The following is a 25,687-nucleotide window of genomic DNA, read 5'->3' as shown; positions in this document are numbered from 1 at the left end:
TTATCCTCCTGCTGTACGCTCTTCATCTTCCTGAGCCATCTCCTCCGCTCTCCTGTCCTCTCCTTAGAAAAGATGAAGAGAAGAAAAGGAGAAGAAAAGAGCAGGATAGTCTCTCCTGAGGGGGCTCAAACACTCCTGCTCAAAAGCTACCCATCATATTGTATGAACTATGAATAGAGCGCTGCTGCAGAGAGGGATGGGGGGCACTGTATCTTCCACTTGTGCTGGTGCTTTTTTTGTTTCTCCTCTTTCATTTGGTGCCTTGCAGACATTTGAAATATGCTCTCCAGCTGCAGAGGCCTGGTGGGGGAGATGGAGGACACACACAAAGCCTCTCTCCATCTGCTATTCAGTGCCGCGCTGCCTTTGCGGAGATCCAGCGTGAATCCTGAAAGCCCAGGTTGGAGCCGTCAGTCACCCCGTACACCAAACCCCCCCCCCCCAAGGTTCTGTGTTCATCTCTCAATAGACATTCCTTCACTCTTTTGAGCCCCAGATGAACGTGAGCTGCAGAGGGTTTTTCTTTTTCCAGCTCTGCTGCTGTGAGTGGACGGCTTTATGTGCAGGTTATGGATGGGTGTGAGGGGGTAAATAAGCCCAGAACATACAGTCACCCAGATGGCTTTTTGTGTGGGGTTGGGACTGTGCCATGAGTATGTGTGGTTGCAAGGACTTTCTGGAACATACTACTCTTGTCACATTTCAGTTTCACATATACAGTTATTTTACAGGATCATTAGAAGCACAGTAAAGTCATCATTCTCCAACAAACACCATCATTCTCCAACACCACCATTCTCCAACAAACACCATCATTCTCCAACACCACCATTCTCCAATACCATCATCCTCCAATAAATACCATCATTCTTCAAGAAACACCATCATTCTCCAACACGACCATTCTCCAATAAACACCACCATTCTCCAATAAATACCATCATTCTCAAATACACACCATAATATTCCAACAAACACCATCATTCTCAAACAAACACCATCATTCTCAAACAAACACCATCATTTTCCAACAAACACCGCCATTCTCCAATAAACACCACCATTCTCCAAGAATCACCATCATTCTCCAAAAAACACCATAATTCTGAATTACACACCATAATATTCCAACAAACACCATCATTCTCAAACAAACACCATCATTCTCCAACCCCGCCATTCTCCGATAAACACCATCATTCTCAAACAAACACCTTCATTTTACAACAAACACCACCATTCTCCAATAAACACCATCATTCTCCAATAAACATAATTTTTCAAAAAAGCATCATTCTCCAGCAAATGTGATAATTCTCCAATAAGCATCACCTCCAACACGTACCAACATGCTCATTAACATTCTACGACTACCGTCATTTTCCAGTAAATGCCATCAATGCTTGATAGGCAATGTTGGAATTTTGTTTGATGATGATGGTGTTTGAGGGGGAATGTTGGTAATTTTGGATGATGTTGGTGTTTGAGGGAGAATGTTGGTATCTTTGGATAATGGTGATGGGAATGTTAGTATTTTTGGATGATGTTGGTGTTTCATGGAGAATGTTGGTATTTTTGGATGATGGTGTTTGATGGAAAATGTTGGTATTTTTGGATGATGTTGGTGTTTGATGGAGAATGTTGGTATTTTTGGCTGATGTTGGAGTTTGACAGAGAATGCTGGTATTTTTGGATGATGGTGTTTGATGGAGAATGTTGGTATTTTTGGATGATGGTGGTGTTTGATGGAGAATGTTGGTATTTTTGGATGATGGTGGTGTTTGATGGAGAATGTTGGTATATTTGGATGATGGTGTTTGGTGGAGAATATTGGTATTTTTGGATGATGGTGGTGTTTGATGGAGAATGTTGGTATTTTTGGATGAGGGTGGTGTTTGATGGAGAATGTTGGTATTTTTGGATGATGGTGTTTGGTGGAGAATATTGGTATTTTTGGATGATGGTGGTGTTTGATGGAGAATGTTGGTATTTTTGGATGATGTTGGTGTTTGATAGAGAATATTGGTATTTTTGGATGATGGTGTTTGGTGGAGAATATTGGTATTTTTGGATGATGTTGCTGTTTGATCGAGCATGTTGCTGTTTGATGGAGAATGTTGCTGTTTGATGGAGAATGTTGGTGTTTGATGGAGAATTTTGGTGTTTGTTGGAGAATGTTGGTTTTTGATGGAGAACATTAGCGTTTGTTGGATGCTGTTGGTGTTAGATGGAGAATGTTGGTGTATGTTGTAGAATGTTGGGGTTTGATGGAGAATATTAGTGTTTGTTGGATGAAGATGGTGTTTGATGGAAAATGTTGGTGTTACGATGGTACCAGCTCGCCTTGACTTAACTCCACTCACCTTTTTGGTTTTCCAGGAAGCAAACCTGGAACCTTGTATCATTTTTATGATAACCTCCTCGGTTGAGGTTCCCCATGGCAGTTTTGTGTGACATTGCTACAGTGGAAAGCAAAGCAGCTGGTATCAAAAGTGAGAATAATCAAGTTGAGAAGCAGTAGGAAAACATCTGAGTTCAGTGTTCTACAGTGGCCTCCCAGTAACCAGATATGAATACAATAAAACACATTTGGATTAAGGTAGAACAGGAGATTCAGAGCATGAAACTTCTGAAAAATATTCAGGAATTGTATGATGCAATCATTAGAACAAGTACCAGAATCTCTAAAGGAAGGTTTGCAACATTTTATGGAATCCATGCTATGAAGAATTGAGGCTGTTCTGAGAGCCTGCCTTGTGTCTGTGTAGTGTTCCTAATAAAATGCTCACTGAGTGTAAATATGTATGTTATTTTATAAACCTTACATTCTGTCAAATGCTCTGTTTACCTGTTTTTAAAAACACTGTGAACCTTAACTTGAACCAGAAAACAGTTTTTGCAGAAGTGTTTGACCTGAGCTGTGTGAGGTTCAGAGGGAGTTACGATTCTTTCAGTCAACAGCAAAATCCCAGCATCTCTCAGTGCTGCACATGATTTATATAACTGGAAACAAAATGAGGACAAACATTTCTTATTTGACTGCATGTTGATAAAAGGAACCCTCAGCTAACCCTGACTTCTACACTTCTCTCTGAGTAACGCCTCCTGTTTTCATAACCAGAATGAATAAGAATTTATTCCACTCTCAAGTGAGAAAGAGGTCAGTAGCTACTGAAGGCCAAACCAGTAATGTGAGTCACTCTATTTTAGGTGATGATGATGATGATAATGATGATTATGAATATGTGCCACCAGCTTTTAATACTTTTAATAACTTTGTGAAAGAAGATGTGAATATTAGCTTTACCAAATTTAGTGCTGCACCATCATCATATATATATATATATATATATATATATATATATATATATATATATATAATTTTTTTTCTAACTCCAATTCCAAAAAAGTTGGGATGCCGTGTAAAATGTAAATAAATGTTAATAAAGACAAAATGCTTTTATATGCAAATCATAGAACACATAGCAGTTATTGAAAATTTTACCATTTCATGAAAAACATTTTGAACTTGTTGGCAGCAACTAATAAGACCAACCATCTGCATTACATAATATCATCAAAAGATTCAGAGAATCTAGAGAAATACCTTTAAGCAAGGGATGAGGCCGACGGTCAATACTGGAGGCTCACGATCTTCAGTCCCTCAGGTGGCACTACATTAAAAACAGGCCTGATTCTGTGCTGGAAATCATTGCATAGCTCATTTAAAGTGGACTTTAAGGAAAACTGTTCTGTGGTCAGATTAATAAAAATTTTAAATTCATTTTGGAAACTGCTAATGCCGTGTTGAACAGTTGAATGATCAATGCTGAACAGTATATAGAGGTTTTAGTGCAACAGTCTAGACCTTTTACTAATAGAAACATTTGGTGCGTCATGAAACAAAAAATCCAGCCAAGAAGATTCAGAACTGCTGACCAGGTAGAATCCCACATCAGACAAGAATGGGACAACATTCCCTTCTTGAGATGTGCTGCTGTCATCAAGCTCTAAATTAGTTAATATTTTTTACAAAATGGTAAAATGTCTCACTTTCATCATCTGATACGTTCTACGTTCTCCTATGAGCTTCGCAAATCATTGTATTCTGTTTATTTACATATATTTACATTTTACAGTGTCCCAAACTTTTTGGAATTGTGGTTGTACTATATATATATACTTTCATAAAATACATTGATTGTCAATGTTGAACAATATCATACTGAGAAAGATATGTTAACTGGGAGCAGTCGTGGCCTGGAGGTAAGGGACCTGGTCCTGTGACCGGAAGGTCGCCAGTTTGATCCCCAGAGCTGACAGTACGTGACTGAGGTACACTTGAGCAAGACACCTAACCCCCAACTGCTCCCTGGGTGCTGCACATGGCCTGCCTGCTGCTCTGGGCAAGTGTGTTCACTGCCCCCTAGTGTGTGTGTGCTCACTAGAGTGTATGTGGTGTTTCACTGCATGGATCGGTTAAATGCAGAGGTGAAATAATAAGGGTCTTAATCTTAGATTAATGCCTTGGCTAATTAATAGCACGTGTGGTGAAGGGAAAAAAGGGAAAAAAAAAAAAAACACACCTTTATTACTTCACCACTAAACCACAGGCACCGGCCGGTGATGCCAACAAAGACAGCGTGTGTTCACCTGAGTGCTAACCTTAGGCATGTCTCAGTACTTCAGGTTTTACTGATCCCACGCGGCTAAAACTCTGAGGGTGAAATGGATACGGTGCACTTGTAAAAATAAAGAACAGTGTGCCTGTTTTAGCTCCGTACTCTATGTAGGTCAGTGTTACGGCAGCATTTGTATAAAATAGCCAAGCTGCTTCAGGCTGGACCTTTATTACAACAGTTACTGCGGAACTTTTATTCTGACTTATAGCAGCATTTATACATGTAATGAGAAACAGGGCTGTTTAATAGTTCAGAGCTGGAGGAGAGGCTGAACATTGAGCTCTAACAGAGACGTCTAACAGAGGCCCGGAGATCATGAGTGAAGCGAAAGCTAATTTAAGCGAGCAGAGTGTGGGTTTGTGTTTCTGTTCTGCCGGTAAGTCCTGTTTAAGTGACTGATGAGGACTGACGAGAAGGGACGGTCCTGAAGCACTGAGGAGCAGAAGGTCCGCATTAAAAATCAGCTTCGTTATTGTTTCAGTTTTGCAATAAAATAACCAGAAGAAAACAAGGAAGGTTTGGAGCAGCGCTGTGCAAAAGTCGGAGACCACTTTTCAGTTAGTCAGTTACTAATTTTTCTGGGGAAAAAAACAGAAAAAAATATATACCAACAGCTGAACCTCCTCTCAACTGTGTGAGGGTCAGTGAGTCTTTCTTTCCCTTCATTCCAGCATTCATTCTTTTCAGGAGCCTCACTTTCAGCTCTGCAGACACACCTCCAAAGCTCAGTCTTAGTAATCAAACTCATTCAGTGGTACTGAGGTCTGGACTCTGGGGTGGTCAGTCCATGGTTCTGAGAACACCAGCAGCTTCTTTGTTGTAAGCAGTGTTAGCGTTGTTATCTCACTGTAGAACGAGTTTTCCAGAACCTATTAAACTTGTTTTGTATCAGCATTTGTGATGTTTTCAGCCCAAAACAAACTCTACATTTTGTTCTCCAACCCTACAATAACACTGATCCATCACCATAATTCAGTGATGGTTGGCTGCTTTCTGTTACTTCCAGAGAACCTAAATTTAGACTCAGAGCTACAAGCCTTCCTCCTTGGTCATCCTAGGTCAGATGTTTTCGTCCGTCTCCTTTTCTCAGTGAGGTTCTTCTTGATCAGCTACACATCTTTTCAGACCCACAGCACTGAGTGGTCCTCTGTGTCCACAGTGGAAGGATGGACAGAAACACCTGTGGATGTTTTCAGATCTGAAGCAGCTTGATTTCCTCCTCTCTCCTCTCTGCTTTTTATCTGATGGCGGCAGTTTTGGGGTCGACCAGTTCTTCCAGGTAGTTGTTAGGAGGAACATTTTCTTTGGTAGCTTTTAATCAATTTTTAAACTCCAGTTTTGGAAACTCTTGACTTTTAAACTGAATAAATGAGGGTGGTCTCTGATTTGTAGAGTACAGATTGAACAGTGTGATGTTTTCCTGCTCTGGCACACCCAGCGGAGCTCACGATGGGCTTGGTGATTACCTGATGAGTCAAATTGTGCATGTCGGAGCAGGAGAACATAAACAGAACACAGGGTCCTCAGAGCTCAGACTGCTGTGTTGTGGGGAGGAAACTGTCTGTACTTTTGATCTGTTCCTACATCATCCGATTGGAATTTCCAGGCTGGAATAGCTGTTTGGAGAGTTACCATGGCAACGGATGATGTGTTGATGTAAAAACCATGTACACACACACACACACACACACACACACACACACACACACACACACACACACACACACAGCTATTCTAGTGTGTGCTGGTGTCAGGTGGGATTTCTGTCTGTCTGTCTGTGGATGGAATGCTCTCACATTTTGGCTCAGTTCCAGCTGACGTGGGTACAAAGACCTGCAGGAGACCCTCAACCCAACTACCCACCCCCCACATCATACCCAGCACATCTGTGTTTAACTAAACGAACTAATAAAACACCAAAATAAACTCTGATCTTTTTTTCTTTTAATAAATTAATAATAATGTTATTCTTTCTTATAATTATGATTTTGTTGTTGAAATTGTTTGCTCATGTCCTTGCTCGTTTCTTTTTTTAAATAGTCTTATTCTTTTATTTATAGGAGCCTCCCTGTTTATGTTCCTTAGATTGAGTGGTTGTCTCCTACTGTTGCTTTGATCTTGATTGCATCTTAATTGTTAATTATCTTATCTGTCTTTTTATGACTTGTTTGTTCTATTTTTGATGACCTTTTTTTACTTTTCTCCGTTTTTTTTTTTACTGTAAAGCACTTTGAGCTGCATTTTAGTATATGAAAGGTGCTAAATAAATAGACTAATTATTATTATTATAATGATTATTATTACATATAAACCATCATTTTAATCCCAAATTAGTTTCTACAGCAAGTCAATATGACATTTAATCCTGTTGCACCATTACTTTAAACTCAGATTTTAGCTTCATTCAGGGATTAAATTTAAATGTCCGACTGAGGAGGCTGAAATTTATAAAGGGTATTTTAAAAATTGTTGTTCTCTGCAAAACAGAAATTCCCTCACTGACAGAGGGGGAACTAATAGCACTCAGGTAGCTTTTTATTGCACCACTGAAATAGAGGAAACCCACACCAGCAGGATCTCATGTACGTTTGTAGTTACAAAATGCACATAAATAAAGTACAAAGTAAACAGCTGGAGATTTACTCCAGATAAGAGCGCCGGTTTGTTAACAGGTTGATCCAGAATGAGCAGCTTGGCCGATGGCTAACAGGCTCACTGTTACTCAATTAATATTAGTTTTTAAAATACTATAATAATAGGCTTTGGATTTGAGTGATTATGCAGCTTAAATGAAACACAAACACAGAGAGTAATACACAGCATGGCTGTATTGAAGTATTTTACTTTAAATTAATCACACATTTTAGCTCAAATACATCAAATTTTTATCTGCTGTCTCATTCAACAGTTTTCGAGATGTTGGAAAGAAACCAACTCTGAAACATTTGGTCTGATTGTGAGAAATGTAATGTGGGCATGTATACAGATTTTTGATTGGACATTTGGTTTCCAGTTAGCAACTGTTCAAAGCTAGACTGTTGGCTAAAGTTTATGGCTGAAAGTTTGTGTACCGCTTTCACATCAGCGTGATACAAGTACATTAGCAACACCCTAGATACCACCTAGAATGCCATAGCAACCACCACGCAACGTCCAACCAACTGCTTAGTTGGAGATATTTATTAGGGGATGAATTTGATGGACACAAGGAAGGTGGTTGTGTGTCCAGTCAGAGAGAAAAAACATCTTTACATTTTTCTCTCATTAAGCTGAATGAATAACCGGCTCTAAATGTACGTATTGTAATATAAACTGAGTCTGATCTACAGTTTCTCATCAGGCTGAATGAATAACCAACTCTAAATGTAGGTATCATGATATAAACTGAGTCTGTTCTACAGTTTCTCATTAGGCTGAATGAATAACCGACTCTAAATGTAGGTATTGTGATATAAACTGAGTCTGTTCTACAGTTTCTCATTAGGGTGAATGAATAACCGGCGCTAAATGTAGGTATCATGATATAAACTGAATCTTTCCCAAAGTTTCTCATTAGGCTGAATGAATAAGCCACTCTAAATGTAGGTATCGTGATATAAACTGATTCTGTTCTACAGTTTCTCATTAGGTTGAACGAATAACCAACTCTAAATGTAGGTATCATGATATAAACTGAGTCTGTTCTACAGTTTCTCATTAGGGTGAATGAATAACTGGCGCTAAATGTAGGTATCATGATATAAACTGAATCTTTCCCAAAGTTTCTCATTAGGCTGAATGAATAAGCCACTCTAAATGTAGGTATCATGATATAAACTGATTCTGTTCTACAGTTTCTCATTAGGTTGAATGAATAACCGGCTCTAAATGTAGGTATCATGATATAAACTGAGCCTGTTATAAAGTTTCTCGTGAAGCGAAATGAATAAGCAACTCTCAATGTAGGTAATGTGATATAAACTGAGTCTTTCCCAAAGTTTCTCATTAGGCTGAATGAATAAGCCACTCTAAAAGTAGGTATCGTGATATAAATTAAGTCTGTTCTACAGTTTCTCATTAGGCTGAATGAATAAACGGCTCTAAATGTAGGTATCGTGATATAAACTGAGCCTGTTCTACAGTTCTCATTAGGTTGAATGAATAACCGACTCTAAATGAATGTATCGTGATATAAATTAAGTCTGTTCTACAGTTTCTCATGAGGCTGAATGAAAAACCGAATCTAAATGTAGGTATCGTGATATAAACTGAGTCTGTTCTACAGTTTCTCATTAGGCTGAACGACTAACCGGCTCTAAATGTAGGTATTGTGATATAAACTGAATCTTTCCCAAACTTTCTCATTAGGCTGAATGATTAAGCCACTCTAAATGTAGGTATAATGATATAAACTGAGTCTGTTCTACAGTTTCTCATTAGGCTTAACGAATAACCGCCTCTAAATGTAGGTATCGTGATATGAACTGATTGTGTTCTACAATTTCTCATTAGGCTGAATGAATAAGCCAATTTAAATGTAGGAATCGTGATATAAACTGAGACTGTTCTACAGTTTCTCGTTAGGCTGAATGAATAACCGGCTCTAAATGTAAGTATCACGATATGAACTGTTTGTGTTCTAAACTTTCTCATGAGGCTGAATGAACAACTCACTATGAATGTTGGTATTGTGATACAAACTGAGTCTGTCCTAAAGTTTCTCATTAGGCTGACCGAATAACTGGCTCTAAATGTAGGTATCGTGATATGAACTGATTGTGTTCTACAGTTTCTCATTAGGCTGAATGAATAAGCCAATTTAAATTGAGGTATCGTGATATAAAGTGAGTCTGTTCTACAGTTTCCCATTAGGCTGAATGAATAAATGGCTCTAAATGTAAGTATCATTATATAAACTAGGTCTGTTCTACAGTTTCTCATTAGGTTGAATGAATAACTGACTCCAAATATTGGTATTGTGATACAAACATGCCCCTGTCCCAACTTCTTTGGAATGTGTTGTAGGTATCAAATTCAAAATGAGTGAATATTTGCAAAAAACAGTACAGTTTTTCCATTTGAACATTAAATATCTTGTCTTTGTAGTGGATTCAATTGAATATTTTCACGATTGGCTCCTCCCACTCCATGTGCTTTTTTGTATTGGTCTTCCATGTGCATTTGTTTTGATTCATGCCCCTTGTTTTGTGACTCTATTGTTTTGTACCCCGATTGTTTTCACCTGTCCCTCATCTTCCCTGTGTATTTAAGCCCTGTGTTTGCCCTTGTGTTGGCTGGTCTTTGTATCTGTCTTTGTTTGATTGTATTGGTCTTTGTTGTTTGCATTGTTTGTATCTGTTGCATTCTGCTGTTTGTCATGTCTGAACCCCTATCTCTCCGTGTTGACTTTTTGAACCTGGACCGTCTTGACCATGAACCTGGATTTGCCCTCAATAAAAGTCGCTTATGTCCACCCATGTGTCCGCTACCTCGCTCTGTGTTACAAATATACTTTGAAAAGGATTTGCAAATCATCATATTCTATTTTTAATTTATGTTTTAAACAATGTCCCAACTTCATTGGAATTGGGGTTGTACAGTTTCTCCCCTAGCACTCTGGGAGATGAAGTCCAGCTCCTTCGCAGAATGAATGACACCATACATACCCAGCACCTCTTCATCCCCTCTGTTTCCTTCGCCAACATGTCCTCTATAGGGACACCATCTACCACTTCATCCATCTTACTCCAAAATTCCTCTTTCTCATCTAACTGACAACCAACCTGTGGTGCATATGAACTGACCACATTCAAAATTACACCATCAACCTCCAACTTCAGGCTCATGATCCTGTCTGACACTCTCTTTATATCCAGAACACTTTTCACAAGCTGTTCCTTTAGGATTATCCCTACTCCATTTCTCTTCCTCTCTACACCATGATAGAACCGTTTGAATCCACCTCCAATGTTCCTGGCCTTGCTTCCTTTCCATTTGGTCTCCTGGACACACAGAATATCTACCTTCCTTCTCTGCATCATGTCTGCAAGCTCTCTGCCTTTACCAGTCATTGTCCCTATGTTCAGAGTCCCTACTCTAACCTCCACACTCCTGCCTTTCCTTCTCTCTCGCTGCCTTCTAACCCGCCTTCCTCCTCTCCTCTTTGATGGTCTTCGACTTACAGTAGTCCAATTTTCACCGGCACCCTGCTGGTCAGCAGCACCGGAGGCGGTCATTGTTTGCAATCATATTTGTGATCCGCATGATAGTTTTGGCACAAGTTTTACGCCGGATGCCTTTCCTGACGCAACCCTCACCATTTATCCGGGCTTGGGACCGGCACCAGAAGTACACAAAGTACACCCCTAATGGCTGGTTTAGTTTCTAATTAGGCAAAATAAATATCCGAGTCTAAATCTAGGTATTTTTGTAATGGGGAGTGAGGAGGCGGACACATATGCAGAGATAAGCGAGATTTATTAAGGGCAAATCCAGGGTCATATTCAAGACGGTCCAGGGTCATAGAGCCAACATGGATTGATCAACATGGATTGGGCAGACATGACAGACACACCAGAATCCAACATACAAACAGTACAAACACCGCAGCAGACCAGTAACCAGACCGGGGAAAACACAGACAAAACAAAGGGACAGGTGCAAACACAAGGGGAGACAATTAGGGGTGGAGTCATGAAACGAGGGGGCAGGACTAGAAAACCAAAACAAAACACACATGGACAGGACTGGGAGGGGCCAGTTGATTCTACAGTTTCTAATTAGGCTAAATAATTATCCGAGTCTAAATCTAGTATTGTGATATCAACTGAGTCTGTCCTATAGTTTCTCATTAGGCTGAATGAATAACTGACTCTGAATGTAGGTATCGTGTCTGTTCTCACTAACGGTGCAATCCTGTAATTGGTTAAGTTGCCAAAGCGGTTCTGCCACCTGGCTTTTCACACACTCAGTAATGTGTGTAAACAGGAAACCCGTGTATTAGGTTGTGTTTTTACAGGCACTTTGATATTTATGACAGAATGCATCTGTGGGCCGAGCCTGGAGAGGGGAGGGGCATGTAGAGGGGAATTATTTTAAATAAATGAACACATACATATACAAACACAGGGCATTTCTCTGTTTATACACTACACTATCTCGCTTTGGCCTGAGGCTCTGCTGAGCTGCCCGGCAACAGACAGCATGACTGTGAATCACTGTGGCGACACCATCTGGGTCCAGGTACAACCTGCCAAAGAGAGAGAGGGAGAGAGAGAGACACTGATGGAATGTGAAGCCTCTGTAGCTTTCTAGTCTTACAGAATTAGCATTTCTACATTATTAGACATCTTCCTGCATTCTCAGTCTTTCTGAGAAAACTGTCATATTACTAAATAAGAACTGTCAGTACGTTGCGCTGGAGCAATGATATCCATCACTGTGAACAAATATATTCAACTAAGGTTAAAAAATTATTCAGTATCTACTATAAATTATTTAGCATTTACTATGGATTATTCAGTATCTACTTTGAATTAATTAATATTTACTATGAATTATTCAGTATTTAATATGGATTATTAAGTATCTACTATGAATTCTTTACTATATTCTATGAATTCTTCAGTATCTACTGTGAATTATTCAGTATCTACTATGAATTATTTTGTATTTACTATGAATTATTCAGTATCTACTATGAATTATTTAGTATTTTCTATGAATTCTTCAGTATCTACTGTGAATTATTCAGTATCTACTATGCATTATTTAGTATTTACTATAAATTATTCAGTATCTACTATGAATTATTTTGTATTTACTATGAAGTATTCAGTATCTACTATGAATTATTCAGTATTTTCTATGAATTCTTCAGTATCTACTATGAATTATTGTGTATTTACTATGAAGTATTCAGTATCTACTGTGAATTATTCAGTATCTTTTCTGAATTATTTAGTATTTACTGTGAATTACTCAGTATTTACTATGAATTATTCAGTATCTACTATGGATTACTCAGACTTTTCTATGAATTATTCAGTATCTACTGTGAATTATTTACTATTTACTATAAATTATTCAGTATCTTTTAAAAGACTGTGCTACTAGGGTTCTTTTGTAAAGAAAATTGTTGTATTTTATTACCGTGTGTTATGTGGAGAATGTATTGTGCTTAGATCTATATGGAAGCTTTTTGAAAATGTTTCTATACATCACCAAAAAAGTGTTGTTTAATTGTATACAAGCTACATATTGTAACAACAGCAGGACCCTTTTTGTTGCTGTATAGAACCAACACATTCTCCATCAATCTGGAGAACCATTTCACCATGCTTTGCATTTCACATTCGTTGAATGTTCATGGTTCAATTTTATTCTATTCTATTCTACTAATATGGTTCTGTTCTTTTGTGTTCTACTCTATTTTGTTCTAGTTATTTCTGTCCTGTTCCATTCTGTTCTGTTCTTCTTTACTCTGTTCTGCTCTGTCCTGTTCTCTATTTTATTCTATTGTCATTGTATATTTGTTTTTGTAATGTATTGTGTTTTACTCTGTTTGGTTCTATGTAGTTATATCAAATTATATTGTAATGTATTTGGCTGTATTATACTGTACTGTGCTCTGTTCTATTGTTCTGTATTATATTGTACTGTATTCTATTATTAATAATCAAACCCACAGTGCTGGGATGGTGTTGGGTTGCCAGATCCTCTGCGGTTGCCGGATTCCTCAGTGTGCCCTCAGGTGTAACTAATCCACATATGTCTGAGCTGGTGAAGGTGGGGGGGTCCTCTCGCTGTGCAGACCCTCAGCTCTGTCCAGCAGTGTAAGTGTGACAGAAGGTACGGAATGCCAGCTGTCCTTGTATAGGTCACATTTTGGGGGGGTGGGGGTAGCATGGTGCGGTGGTGGGGGTGAGGGTGTGGGGGGTGTACCAATCTGTCACGGTGTGTGCTTCTCCAAAAGAGACAGTACACACACACACACACAGTCTCTGTTCCATGGTCTAATTGAATGGCAAGGGGGGGGGGGTCAAGTAAGGGGGGGGCTGTGATGATACTTAAGAAAAAATGTGGAATTTATCACTTTAATTTGCATAATGGAATTAATAGGCCTTATCTTTATATTCAAGGACAGGAAGTGACACGGAGAGGAGGAAGTGTGTGTGTGTGTGTGTGTGTGTGTGTGTGTGTGTGTGTGTGTGTGTGTGTGTGTCTGTGTGTGTTGCACTGCTGAGTTACAGGGCCTTTATGTTTAAATGAATATGAGAGAGAAAAGTGAGAGAGAGAGAGAGAGAGAGAGAGAGAGAGACAGACAGAGACAGAGAGAGAGAGAATAAGGAGAGGGAGAGAGAGAGACAGAGAGAACAGAGAGAGAGAGAAAGAATAGAGAGAGGGAGAGAGAGAATAGAGAGAGAGAGACACAGAGAGAGAATAGAGAGAGAGAGAGGGAGGCAGAGAGAGAATAGAGAGAAATTGAGAAGGAGAGAGAGAGAAAGTGAGAGAGAGAATAGAGAGAGAGAGAGACAGAGAAAGAATAGAGAGAGAGAGGGAGGCAGAGAGAGAATAGAGAGAAATTGAGAGAGGGAGAGAGAGAGAGAAAGAAGGAGAGAGAGAGACAGAGAAAGAATAGATGGAGAGAGAATAAAGAGAGGGAGAGAGAGACAGAGAGAGAACAGAGATAGAGAGAAAGAATAGAGAGAGGGAGAGAGAGAATAGAGAGAGAGACAGAGAGAGAGAGAGAATAGAGAGAGAGAGGAAGGCAGAGAGAATAGAGAGAAATTGAGAGAGAGAGAACAGAGAGAAAGGGAGAGAGAGAATAGACAGAGGGAGAGAGACAGAGAGTGAATAGAGAGAGAGGGAGAGAGAGAATAAAGAGAGGGAGAGGGAGAGACAGAGAGAGAGAACAGAGAGAGTGAAAAACCAGAGAGAGGGAGTGAGAGAGAATAGAGAGAGACAGGAAGAGAGAGAGAGAGGCAGAGAGAGAGCAGGAGCGAGAGAGAGTTTTACTGTGAATGTAAATGATATGAGGTGAAGCTGATCCAGGTGTGCGAGTTCATTAGTGAGTATTAACACATATTAAATACATTAATATACAATATCTATTTTTATATTCTCTCTACAGAATTCCAGTCGGTGTAAATCAGTACATTTTATAATTCATATTATTCACTCAGGGAACTAATCTAAGCAGTATAACATGCAGCTGTTACATTTAGTGTAATAAATAATTAAAAATAACATACATAACAATAAATAAATTAACTGTATAATAAAGTAAATGAATAAAGTTGTATTAATTTCCCATAATATAATATAAAATAATATAATATAATATAATATAAAGGAGATTAATATGTTTTGTGGTCATGTCTCTGAGCAGATAATTGGAAAATGAATAATAATATTAATAATGATGACTAAATAGAGGATATAGCCTAACTACACCACTTAAAGTGGAACGGGAAAATGTAAAGAAGATGCTGAGGTACTGGAATATAGGCTACCTGCGGGAATGGGAAAAGTCAAATAAGAGGATTTGTCACCTGAACATAGCCTAACTGCTGCAAAATTTTAGGTAGAACGAGAATATTTGAACAATTAGCCTAGGTGCCAGAATGCAACGGATGCACTATTTAATTTGTACAAAAAGATGAGGCACCTGAACGAAGCCTAACTGCTGTGCCTTTTAAGTGGAATAGGAAAAACAACAAGATGGCGAAAAAGAAGCTGATGTCAGCTTCATGGAGTATCGAAAGGCATGAAAAGAAAATGAAAAGTTGCTCTGTTTTTGGCAACACATAACGTCCCAGTCTCCTGTTCGACTGACCCGGCCACCAAAGGGAGACAAAGAGTAGAATCTGGCTGATTACGGCTGATGATGAGCAGCTGCGCTTGCTTGATTTGAGGAGAGCTCACAGTTCTGCTCAGTCCTGGGTTCATGCTGCCATGTGCACGTGTCTCTTGACCAAGCTGGTAGCCTTTGGTATGGTGCTTTGTTGCATCTTCAGTAAAACCCTTGGTGTAAATATAGAGATGGAGCTTCTGAAGGATCACTGAAGGGTATTTGTTGAGCTCAAATATTAACAGTAGCTCTCCAGAATTGTATCCTGCACCTTTCAACCTAGAGAAATGAATCTTCTAAAGTTGATCTGTATGTGTTTTCTGAATCTGGTAAGGCTGAGCTTGTATGTGTTAGTTAGCTGCCACCACTGTTTTTCATTTGAATTAACTAGAACCTGCATAGAGTACAACGCGCATTCACAGTCAGTTATCTAGAACGTCCAAAAGGCCTCTTTTCTCTCTAAATTGGCTGCAAAACGTGATTGGCTTTTCTTTATATGGATATGTAATCATAGACATTCAAATCTTTCTCTCTCTCACACACACACACACACCCACGCACACACTCATACACACACACACACACACACACAGACTCTCTCCCTCTCACTCTCTCTTGCCCACGCAGGTGTTCAGTCTGCAGATGCCTCACAGCTGGAGAAAAACAAACCCTTAATTATAACCTCTTCCTCCAAATACTCTCTCTATGATTAGTTCACTCTCTCTCTCTCTCTCTCTCTCTCTGTCTCTCTCTCTCTCTCTCTGTCTCTCTCTCTGTAACATTCTAGATCTTCTTCTTCTTTCGGCTGCTCCCTTTAGGGGTTGCCACAGCGGATCATCTGCCTCCATCTTGCCCTATCCACTGCCTCCTCTACTTTTACACCAACCATCTCCATGTCCACCTTCACTACATCCATAAACCTTCTCTGAGGTCTACCTCTTCTCCTTCTGCCCGGCAGCTCCATCTTCAACATTCTTTGCCCAATATATCCACTATTCCTCCTCAACACATCTCAACCTGGCCTCTCTGGCTTTATCTCCAAACTGCTCCACCTTCACTGTCCCTCTGATCTGCTCATTTCTAATCTTGTCCATCCTTGTCACTCCCAATGAAAATCTCAGCATCTTCATCTCTGCCACCTCCAGCTCAGCCTCCTGTCTTTTAGACAGAGCCACATTCTGTAACATTCTAGATATTAGTAATTTCACACAGCAGGATTTCATTATCCTTTCACCAACTGTGTAGGTAGGTGTTTCTAATAAAGTGGTCAGTTAGTGGAAGCATACGGTAGGTGTTTCTAATAAAGTGGCCAGTGTAGTGTGTTGTTGTTAAAGGCTGATCTATTTCACATTTTGATGTTTTGATGTTTAATGAGTTTCTCTCTGACTCACTGATTGATCTGCGTGTGGATGTAGGCTGAACATGCACACACCATCTCAGCTGCAGGCCTTTCTGTCCTGTTGTATTTCCTGTTTCTGCAGTGTCTGGATAGCATTAGTGTTCTGCAGCGCACACACACACACACACACACACACACACACACACACACACACACACACACACACACATTCTTTCCCAACTGATTACATCATCAGTATGACCTCATCGCCCCAGTGGTGTAGTCTAAACACAGTGAAAGTGGTGTTGCCATAACACTGTGTGTGTGAAGGTGTACCACAGCCATGTGTGTGAGAGTGTGAGTGTGTGTGTGTGTGTGTGTGTGTGTGTGTGTGTGGGTGAAGGTGTGCCACAGCCGTGTGTGTGGTCAAAGCAGTGACCACTGCTTTTCAACCTCGATTCTCATCCGTGTATTTGAGCCTGCAGACAGTAGAGGGCACATAGTTCATTGTGATCCTGTGAAACAAATGTAAAAGAGATTTTGAGAGAATCTGACTGTGTGTTCTGTCTGTTTCTACTTTCATTGTAATAAAAGCAGTTTATTACATGTGGAATCCTGAAAATGCTGCAGGCTATAACACAGTGTCGTCAAGTGTTGTGATACTGAATATCACTGAAATTTAACATAATATTTGAAGCTATATAAGATTGCGTGACACCCTCTGACCCCATCATACACCACAACCTCTGCTCCTGGTTATTAATGTTACTCTTCAGTGAAGCTTTAACTCTCGTTACAACAAAGCTCTTCATCGTGGAACCTGGCAATATTATTCTTCATTGTGACATTGATGTCCTTGTCGCAATGTGTCATGTTTTTCATTGTGATACCCTGCTTCATTACATTGTGTTTTGTGATATCATTCTTCATGAAGATGTTTGTTGTGAAACCATTCCCCATTACCTTGTGTTTTCTGATACCTTTGTCAATGAAGATGTTTGTTGTGATACCATTCTTCATTATGCTGTGTTTTGTGATACCATTCTCCATGAAGATGTTTTTTGTGATACCGTTCTTCATGAAGATTTTGTTGTGATACCATTCTTCATTACGTTGTGTTTTGGGATACCGTTCTTCATGACGAATGTTTTTTGTGATACTGTTCTTCATTATGTTGTGTTTTGGGATACTGTTCTTCATGAAGATGTTTGTTGTGATACCGTTCTTCTTGAAGATGTTTGTTGTGATACCGTTCTTCATTATGTTGTGTTTTGTGATACCGTTCATCATGATGTTTGTTGTGATATTGTTCTTCATTACGTTGTGTTTTGTGATACCGTTCTTCATTATGTTGTGTTTTGTGATACCGTTCTTCATGAAGATGTTTGTTGTGATACCGTTCTTCTTTACATTGTGTTTTGTGATACCATTCTTCATGAAGATGTTTGTTGTGATACCGTTCTTCATTATGTTGTGTTTTGCGATACCTTTCTTCATGAAGATGTTTGTTGTGATACCTTTCTTCATTACATTGTGTTTTTTGATACCGTTCTTCATCACAATGTTTTTTGTGATACCGTTCTTCATTACGTTCTGTTTTGGGATACCGTTTTTCATGAAGATGTTTGTTGTGATACTATTCTTCATTATGTTGTGTTCTGGGATACCGTTCTTTATGTAGATGTTTGTGGTGATACCATTCTTCTTTACATTGTGCTTTGTGATACCGTTCTTCATCACAATGTTTGTTGTGATACCGCTCTTCATTAATGTTGTGTTTTGTGATACCTTTCTTCATGAAAATGTTTGTTGTGATACCGTTCTTCATTATGTTGCGTGTTGTGATCCCGTTCTTCATGAAGATGTTTGATGTGATACCGTTCTTCATTACGTTGTGTTTTGTGATACTGTTCTTCATTATGTTGTGTTTTGTAATACCGTTCTTCATGAAGATTTTGTTGTGATACCATTCTTCATTACGTTGTGTTTTGTGATACCGTTCTTCATGAAGATGTTTGTTATGATCCCATTCTTCATGAAGATGTTTGATGTGATACCGTTCTTCATTACGTTGTGTTATGTGATACCGTTCTTCATGAAGATGTTTTTTGTGATACCGTTCTTCATGAAGATTTTGTTGTGATACCATTCTTCATTACGTTGTGTTTTGGGATACCGTTCTTCATGACGAATGTTTTTTGTGATACTGTTCTTCATTATGTTGTGTTTTGGGATACTGTTCTTCATGAAGATGTTTGTTGTGATACCGTTCTTCTTGAAGATGTTTGTTGTGATAACGTTCTTCATTATGTTGTGTTTTGTGATACCGTTCATCATGATGTTTGTTGTGATATTGTTCTTCATTACATTGTGTTTTGTGATGCTGTTCATCATGAAGATGTTTGTTGTGATACCATTCTTCATTACATTGTATTTTGGGATATCATTCTTCATGAAGATGTTGTAATACCATTCTTCATTATGTTGTGTTTTGTGATACCTTTCTTCATGAAGATGTTTGATGTGATACCATTCTTCATTACGTTGTGTTTTGTGATACCGTTCTTCATGTAGATGTTTGTTGTGATACCGTTCTTCATGGAGATTTTGTTGTGATACCATTCTTCATTATGTTGTGTTTTGGGATACCGTTCTTCATGACGAATGTTTTTTGTGATACTATTCTTCATTATGTTGTGTTTTGTGATACCGTTCTTCATGTAGATGTTTGTTGTGATACCGTTCTTCATGGAGATTTTGTTGTGATACCATTCTTCATTATGTTGTGTTTTGGGATACCGTTCATCATGATGTTTGTTGTGATACTGTTCTTCATTACGTTGTGTTTTGTGATACCGTTCATCATGATGTTTGTTGTGATACTGTTCTTTATTATTTTGTGTTTTGGGATACCGTTCTTCATGACAAATGTTTTTTGTGATACTGTTCTTCATTATGTTGTGTTTTGGGATACTGTTCTTCATGAAGATGTTTGTTGTGATACCGTACTTCATTACATCGTGTTTTGTGAAACCATTCTTCATGAAGATATTTCTTGTGATACTGTTCTTCATTACGTTGTGTTTTGTGATACCGTTCATCATGATGTTTGTTGTGATATTGATCTTCATTACGTTGTGTTTTGTGATACTGTTCATCATGAAGATGTTTGTTGTGATACCATTCTTCATTACATTGTATTTTTTGATACCATTCTTCATGAAGATATTTGTTGTGATACCATTCTTCATTACATTGTGTTTTGTGATACCATTCTTCATGATGTTTGCTGTGATCTGCGCTGATTACTGCAATCAGACACTTGTCCTTGTACTCTCTCTGTACTCAATGATGGGTTCACTGAGGGGCACTAATTACAGCCTGGAGGTGTCTGTATGTGTGTGTGTGTGTGTTTGTCTATGTGCATCTGTGTGTATATAAATTATATGTGTGTGTGTATCTGTGTGTGTATGCAGTCTGCGGCTACTTTGTGTGTTTACAAGCTGTATTTAGTCTGCGAGCTCAGAGACGTTTTGACTGAGTTCGCACTGTAACATAAATATTTTCTCTCTGAGAGTGGAGGGTGAGCTCGCAGTGTGTGGCCTTCTCACGCTGCGCTGACCTATGCCAATGGGCTTAAACGTATGTGTAGGCACAGTGCAAAGGGGATGTCCATCTTTTTCAGAATGTCTGCATAAATATACGACTGATGTACACAAACTCTTTTAGAGTGGTTTGGTGTGAAACACTCTGCTCTACAGTTAGACCTGTTCACAGTGGTGCTGATGGAAACCAGACACAACTCATCATACAGACTGCTCACTCTGAGGTGCAAAGAAGGAGTGTTGAATAGTAGTGGAGTGATGTTAATGAAATTCTTTCACCAAATCTGTGATATTCTGCTCTAGATAGGAAAGCTTGACTTGAGAACATAGACTGAATGCACATATTTTGTGCCGTGTCTTCTCACAGTCTTATTGTGATGGTAAACAGTATTTCAGCTCTGCAGCTGCTGCATCTGCTGCTGTTAAAGGAGGCTTCTCGGTGTCTTCTGAGATTGGCCTTTGTTCTAGCAAAGACAGACACAAGCAGCTATATTACACCCTGGATAGCAAGAGACTAGTGGGCCAGTGTTGGCCTGCGGATGGCAGAGCTGCCGCTCCACCGGTGTTTTGCTCAGTGTTTTAGATTAGATTATGTTTAGATTAAGCGACTCTTATTAGTTCCACTATGGGGAAATTTCATGTCTGCAATCAAACCCATCCGTGAAGTGATGCACCGCATACACCCTAGTGAACACACACACTAGGGAGCAGTGAGCATACTTGCCCGAAGCTGTGGGCAGGCCAATCCACGGCACCGGAGCAGTTGGGGGTTATGTGTCTTGCTCAAGGGCACGGCGACCTTCTGGTTGCAAGGCTGGTTCCCCAACCCCCAGCTGATGATGTAAGCAGAGAATTAGATGAAATTCCACTTATCATCGCTCATTTCCCACTCACAGTGCAGTACTGATTGTCCTTCCTTCATTTCTTTAGTTATACTTTATAAATTAGTTTAGTAAATAGTAAATAATAAATAATAGTAAATAATAATCTAGCACAGTGTCAGCAACATTTTCTATAAAATCATTTCATATCAGGCCTAGACACAGTTTTTTCTCTTAGTTGTATAAGTTAATTTTCCCCAAATAAACGTCTCTGTGCATTTACTCTCTGATTGAGGATGCAGGATGGTAATGCACTGAGGGGGACCAGGACTGCCAAAACATCAGTGGGGTGCCGACCTTATCAAGCCAGTGGACCGATATATGTGATATCTGGGACTCTGCTTTGCCATTTGCATCACATAAAAGCATTTGGGATTCTGTGATGGTTCCCAGAGAGGCAGCCACAGTGGTTTGGTGTCTCCACTGAGCAACGTTTGAATTTCCTGTGGCAGCTCAAGAAATGTGGGCTGCCTCAATACTGCTGGTCCAGCTCTGCACTGCCTTAAAAGAGTTCATCATCACATCATCCTGGTTCTGGTTCAGCTCTTGCCTCACCAAGATCATGACCTTTTGGTTCCCCACCTTTGAAGATCTTTACTCATCTAGGATGAGGTATCCATGTCAGTGGACACTGAGACTCAGAGCCCTAAAGACTCAGACCGGCTGCCTCCCCATCAGCTTCTTTCACCAGAACATCTTTCTCCTAAACGAGTAGCCTCTTCACTTCCCTCTGATTTAAAGGACCCTTTCCTTTAGTGTGTTGTGGGAACATAGTGTCTGATTGGTTAATGGGTCAGAAACACAATCTCTGATTGGTGGACAAGTCAGAAACACAATCTCTGACGGGTGGACAAGTCAGAAATACAGTATCTGATTGGTGGATGAGTCAGAAACGCCGTCTCTGTTCAGTGGATGAGTCAGAAACAAAATCTCTGATTGGTCAAAGAGTCAGAAATACAGTCTCTGATTGGTCAGCAAATTCACCACCGTTTTTAAGAAGATATTTCTTATAAAATCAGGTTCTGACAAAGATTCTGACTCACTAATGTTCTCTTATGTAAGGTTTGTTCTCAGGTAAGAACACAATCTACACACACTCAACAGCACAAAGTTGAGAACAAACTTTTTCTTAGGACCTTCATCAAGAACACACTAAAGAACACACTGTTGGAGATTGAGAAGCTCTGTTGCACTAGATAATGTTTTGAACTGAGGTTCTACATTGAAATGTAGTCTAGGTTTGAATCCTGTCAAGGAACCCGTCCTGAATCCTATCTGGGGTTTCTGGAGGATTGAAGGGGTTTCCTGTCTGCTCAGGGCCGCTGGAGCTGCGGTCTGGTGTTGTGCTCCTGGGGACCCCAGCGGGTTGTGAACTTCCTGTGTGAACATCAGCAGCGCAGGGAACCACACTGAGACTCCAGCTTCAGAGTCAGAGAAAGAAAATTTTTGATGAATTTTTTCTCTCTCTCTCTCTCTCTCTCTCTCTCTCTCTCTCTCTCTCTCTCTCTCTCTCTCTCTCTCTCTTCTCTTTCTCTCTCTCCATCTCTTTCACACTCACTCTCTTTCTCTTTCGTTTCTGTCTCTCCATCTCTCTCTCTCCCACTCTCTCGCTCTCTCTTTTCAATATGTCTCTCCACCTCTTTCTCCCACTCTCTCTCTTCAATATGTTTATCCATCTCTCTCTCCCACTCTCTCTCTCTCCCACTCTCTGTCTCTCTCTCTCCATCTCTCTTTCACACTCCCTCTCTTTCTCTTTCGTTTCTGTCTCTCCATCTCTCTCTCTCCCACTCTCTCACTCTCTCTCTTCTCTTTCTCTCTCTCTCCATCTCTCTTTCACACTCTCTCTGTTTCTTTTCTGTCTCTCCATCTCTCTCTCCCACTCTCTCTCTTCAATGTTTCTCCATATCTCTCTCTTTCTCTCTCTCTCTCTCTCTCTTCAATATGTTTCTCCATCTCTCTCCCACTCTCTGTCTCTCTCTCTTCAATATGTTTCTCCATATCTCTCTACCACAGTCTCTCTCTCTTTTCAGTGTTTCTCCATCTCTCTCTCCATCACTCTATTAACCACACTCTCCCACTTCCTGTCTCCCTGTATCACTTGTTATCTCTCTCTCTCTTTCTCTCTCTCTTTACCACACTCTCCCACTCCCACTGTCTCTTTCCTTCTATCAATCCCTGTCTCTTCATCCTCTCTCCCACACTCTTTCTCTCTCTTTCCCACACTCTCCCCATTCTCTCTCTCTCTCTCTCTCTCTCTCTCTCTCTCTCTCTCTCTCTCTCTCTCTCACTCTCTCACTATTCTCATTCTGAGGTTGGTGACAGTGAACAGTAAGCGGTGGGCAAGCGGGGTTTCCTCTGCAGCAGCAGGATGCAGAGAGAGAGGAACATGTGGAAGCATTTACAGAACCTCTGGAGAGGGAGCTGCCGTTTTATAGATCTGTTCTGCGTAGAGGATGCAATTAAAGAGAGTGAGAAAGAGAGAGAGAAAAAGAGACAGAGACAGAGAGAGGGAGAGAATCTACAGTCTGCAGTGATTTATGTCTGAGCGTATTCCACATAAGGACAGGCTGTTTACTGCATATGATTGCATTCGCTTGTTAGAGGAAATAAAAGAATTGAGCTGATCGCACCTTCACACTCTCACTGCTTTAATCTCAATGACTCTGCAGTTAAGGGGCCACATCTACACAGCCTTTCCTTACAACCTAAGAAGAATGCTGAGAACTTCATTAGAACATTCTTAATTGTGAAGATTGGAAAATCATCTTTAAATGACATTTAGCTGCAATATTAGAAGCCTCGCTTCTTCTTTTCCAAGAACATGTTCTTTTCTTGAAATATTCTTAGGAGAAATGGAAAATTCTAACAAAGCTTTGAGACGAACACAGATTATTCTCAACTTTTAGCCTCAGTCTAAAGTTTGGTTTAATTTATTTTTAGATTTCCTAAGGCCTTATTAAGAAATCCAGCCCCAGATATCCGTTCTGCAGTCTTTCACAGGACAAGCAGCTCCTTTCCAAGAACGCTGAGCACAGAAATATTATGGATAGGTTCCGAGACTGCTCCCCTATGAGTATACGCAGAATGCCCAACATCACACTGAGGTGGCATCATGTCAGCGAGGAGTAGAGCAGGAAGTCTGTGCTTCTCTACAACACCAGTAAAACCACAAACCTAAACACAGAGAGCTTTATTACAACAAACACCACTATTCTCCAACAAACACCATTCTCCAACACTACCATTCTCCAACAAACATTGACATTCTCCAACAAACACAACCATTCTCCAACACCACCATTCACCAACACCAACATTCTCCAACAAACACAATCTTTCTCCAACAAACATCATTCTCCAACAAGCACCAACATTCTCCAACAAACACCATGGTTCTCCAATAAACACCAGCATTCTCCAACAAACACCAGCATTCTCCAACAAACACTAGAATTCTCCAACAAAAACCAGCATTCTCCAACAAACACTAGAATTCTCCAACAAAAAACAACATTATCCAAAAGACACCATCATTCTCCAACAAAGACTAACATTCTCAAACACCAGCATTCCCCAACAAACACCATCCTTCTCCAACAAACACAATCATTCTCCAGCAAACATCATTCTCCAACAAGCACCAACATTCTCCAACAAACACCATGGTTCTCCAATAAACACCAGCATTCTCAAACAAACACCAGCATTCTCCAACAAACACTAGAATTCTCCAACAAAAACCAACATTCTCCAGCAAACACGATCATTCTCCAACAAAAAACAACATTCTCCAAAAGACACCATCATTCTCCAACAAACACCAACATTCTCAAACACCAGCATTCCCGAACAAACACCATCCTTCTCCAACAAACACCAACATTCTCAAACACCAACGTTCTAAAACACCAGCATTCCCCAACAAACACCATCATTGTAGAACAAACACCAACATTCTCAAACACCAACATTTTCAAACACCAACATTCTCAAATAAACACCACCATTCCCCATAAAACACCACCATTTTCCAACAAACATCATCATTCTCCAAAAACACCATCATTCTCCAACAAACACCATCATTCTCCAACAAACACCAATATTCTCCAACAAGCACCAACATTCTCCAACACCATCATTCTCCAACAAACACTATCATTCTCCAACAAAAAACAACATTCTCCAAAAGACACCATCATACTCCAACAAACACCAACATTCTCAAACACCAGCATTCCCCAACAAACACCATCATTCTCCAACAAGCACCAGCATTCTCCAACAAACACCATCATTCCCCAACAAATATCAACATTCTCCAACAAACACCAATATGCTCCAACAAA

General features: G+C 39.8%; 1 protein-coding gene across 1 annotated transcript; it reads right to left on the bottom strand.

Moving 5' to 3' along the window:
* On the bottom strand, window positions 1–24,452 carry LOC119262645 (octapeptide-repeat protein T2). The gene is made up of 7 exons (XM_037535624.1): window positions 24,418–24,452; window positions 23,576–23,693; window positions 23,303–23,317; window positions 23,028–23,156; window positions 22,832–22,903; window positions 22,598–22,715; window positions 1–62 (listed from the first exon to the last, which is right to left on the bottom strand). Exons 1-7 carry the CDS (start codon window positions 24,450–24,452, stop codon window positions 1–3), a joined length of 549 nt encoding a protein of 182 aa, XP_037391521.1.
* Window positions 24,453–25,687: the final 1,235 nt, after the last annotated feature.

The sequence above is a fragment of the Pygocentrus nattereri genome, chromosome 28 (assembly GCF_015220715.1).
Source record: "Pygocentrus nattereri isolate fPygNat1 chromosome 28, fPygNat1.pri, whole genome shotgun sequence".
In the NCBI taxonomy this organism is placed as follows: domain Eukaryota; kingdom Metazoa; phylum Chordata; class Actinopteri; order Characiformes; family Serrasalmidae; genus Pygocentrus; species Pygocentrus nattereri.
This window is presented reverse-complemented; position numbering and strand designations above follow the sequence as displayed.